We start from the raw sequence: 3,030 nt of genomic DNA, 5'->3' as shown, positions 1-3,030 counted from the left end.
CCCCCACCTCCAGGTCTGTGGAAGCTGTGGCATCCTCCAACGGGGAGTGTTGGGTGAAGGAAAAAGGCCCCAAACCCCTGGATATCTTCTCCCATTTTAGCCCTGATCCCAACGAAGACAATGCTGCCAACCTGATTGACAGGCCCCGGGAGTGTAAGCCGAAAGAGAAATCCCTTGCTGTGCCCTCCCTCTCCCCATCTCCCACCCCGTCGCTGGACTGCAAAGAGCCCATGGGAGAGAGCACGGAGAACCTGCCCCCAGCTTTCCCGCAGTCCTTCGAAACAGGCCAGGCAGGGGGTGCGAACGGGTCCCCTCCTACCATCCCCTGCATCAAAAAAGAGGAGTCTGACTCTGAGGAGGTGGGCCGTGAAGCCAGCCCGAAGGGTTTGGCTGCAGCCTTGGGTGACAGTCCCTTGGATCACCTGAAATCGGTCACCGTTCGCTACTCCACGGATGATTCTCCCATCACGTCCTGGGCTGGTTCTGACCCAAACCTCGACAGCAGCACCAGCAACCTTCCTGAAGTGAAACGCTCGCCCGCCAGCCCCCAGGAGCCGTTCTTCAAGCCTTCCTCACCGGTGGTGCAAAGCCCCAGACTCCCCACTTCTCCAAAGCAGCTGGACAACATCGCCCTCAAGGAAGAGCAAGAAGTTCTGGAGAAGTCAATGGGAAGTCCGCAGAGTATGTCCAGCGCTGAGGATGATGAGGAGGAAGATGACAACAACAATGATTCTCCTTCTTCCAATTCCTCGCGGCCCCTGAAAGTGCGGATTAAAACCATCAAAACATCTTGTGGCAGCATCACCCGGACAGTGACCAGGGTCTCATCAGATTCAGAGCCGGGCTCCACCAAGGGGCCGGCTGAGCACGGCTCTCAGGAGACCTCTCTTGAGGGTGCCAGCTTCTCAACATCGGCAGAGAAAGAGGACGGGATTGCGCTGGAGGTGCCCAAGGAGAAAATGGAGCTCTCCAGCCCCTTGAAAACCATCGAGGGGCCAAAAATCGTCAGTGTTCAGCTTGGCAACGGCACCAAGCTCAAAGGGACTGTCCTGCCTGTCTCCACCATCCAGAATGCCAGCAGTGCCATGCTGATCGCTGCCAGCGTGGCTCAGCAAAAATCCGTGGTGCTGCCGGCAAAGACGGGTAAAGCCGTGGCCAAGAACATCATCAATCTGGTGCCGCAGACCCTGCCCAAAGCCGACACCAGGACCAACATCAGCACCGTGACACAGACCACCACCATCACCACCACAGCCAACCAGAAAGTCAACGGCACCACAGTTGTGATGGTGCAGCCGCAGAAGCCTTCCCCTACCATCGCGGGCACGGTCATTTCCAGGAGCCAGTCCAGCCTCGTGGAAGCCTTTAACAAGATCCTCAACAGTAAAAACCTCTTGCCGACCTACAAACCCAACCTGAATCCTCCGGCCGACGCGAGCCTCACCCTGCCTCCCTTCGGTTACCGCTGCCTGGAGTGCGGGGACTCCTTCGCCCTGGAGAAGAGCTTGGCTCGCCACTACGACCGGCGGAGCATGCGCATCGAGGTAACCTGCAACCACTGCACCAAACGCCTCGTCTTCTTCAACAAGTGCAGCTTGCTGCTGCACGCCCGGGAGCACAAGGACAAAGGCCTGGTGATGCAGTGCTCCCATTTGGTCATGAGGCCGATCGCTTTGGATCAAATGATCGGACAGCCGGACATCACCCCCCTGGTCTCGGTGACCTCCTTCCCCGCTAGCAAAGTGACTGGCGTGGCTCAGGACGCCTTGGTCACGGCCAACGGGGCTCAGGACCTCCCCATCCTGCCTCTGAGCAACAGCTCGGAGCAGACCAACTACAGCTGCTTCAGGTGCCTGGAGTGCAAAGAGCAATGCAAGGACAAAGCCGGGCTGGCCGCGCATTTCCAGCAGGCAGTGACCACGGGGACGACCAGCAGCACGGTACGTAGGTGGGAGGGCAGCAGGAGTTGGACGTTAGAGCCACAGCAAACCATCCCTGCGGATGTGGGACGGGAGTGGAGGACTCTCCAAGTGTGATCTAGGCAGCGCCTGCCTGTGCACGCCCAATTCCTCCCGATGTAAAACCCAGGCAGGAAGGCAAACGCGTGAGCCGGGGCTCGGTTCGTGCCCACGAGGGTGGAGGGAAGGGAGGCTGTTGGCGGTTGTCGGCAGGTGATAGAGCTGCCCCGTGGGTGTGGGAGCTGGGGTGCAATGGGTTTTCGCGAGCCAAAAGGGGGGGGGGGGGGCGGGGGGGGGGGGGGGGGGGGGGGGTGTTGGGTTGGTTTTTTTTTTTTTTTTCCCCCCTCTTTGAGAGCCAACCTGGAGATCCCGGGCTGCCAACACATCCTGGTTTGTCAGGGCAGGCAGCATCCAGCAAACACGCAGGATTAACGCTGCCGAGGGATGACCTTTAAAAGGCAAGGAGGGAAAACAGGTCCACAGAGGAGCCCCGTCCTCCCTGTGGCACGTCTTCACCTTTCCCTTTGTCCGGAGACTTTCGGCCCCCTCGGCTTCCTTTGCAGAAAAGGAATTTGCTGTTTCCTGGTAACTCTGTTTACTCCGAAGCCGGGGCTGCAGCCAGGACGCTGTTCAAATGCAGATATCACGGCCCTGCTGCTACAGAGGGGGGCTGCTTTTTGTTTGAAGGTCACCAGAAGTGCTGAGATTCATATGCTTATATGGATTGTCCGGAGGAGCTTTTAACAGGGGAGGATTTCTTACTCCCATCCCCTCTCCTAGCCTTGGTGTCGATGGAGGGGTTGGGACCCAGTGAAGGCGGGACATCCGCACTTTTATTTCTAGCTCAGAGAGCCTGTCCGTGGGGAGCGCTTGAGCTTGGAAATTCAATGTATAGAGTTGCTGGCAGGGCAGGGCCTGTTCACAGCCTTCACCTTGAAGGTGTAGCCTTGTCCCCATACCCAGCAGATGGGCTCCTCCCTAAACCAACACCACCTACAAACAGCTTTTTTTCCCTTAAAAAAAAAAAAAAGAGCCCCAGAGGCTTTCCTCGGCGCAGCAGGGGCTGGGGGAA

The 3,030-nt window shown here is 58.2% G+C and overlaps 1 protein-coding gene across 2 annotated transcripts in view; it reads left to right on the top strand.

The window, feature by feature from the left end:
- The window catches only part of ZNF687 (zinc finger protein 687), a 21,973-nt gene that overhangs the window by 13,109 nt on the left and 5,834 nt on the right, over positions 1-3,030 (top strand). For both annotated transcript variants that reach the window (XM_035899147.1, XM_009643619.2), the window contains one exon: positions 14-1,940. In XM_035899147.1, coding sequence (XP_035755040.1) covers positions 14-1,940 — 1,927 coding nt within the window. The remainder of the gene's footprint in view (positions 1-13; positions 1,941-3,030) is intronic.

The sequence above is a fragment of the Egretta garzetta genome, unplaced genomic scaffold (genome assembly GCF_000687185.1).
Source record: "Egretta garzetta isolate BGI_Z169 unplaced genomic scaffold, ASM68718v1 scaffold668, whole genome shotgun sequence".
Lineage (NCBI taxonomy): Eukaryota > Metazoa > Chordata > Aves > Pelecaniformes > Ardeidae > Egretta > Egretta garzetta.
This window is presented reverse-complemented; position numbering and strand designations above follow the sequence as displayed.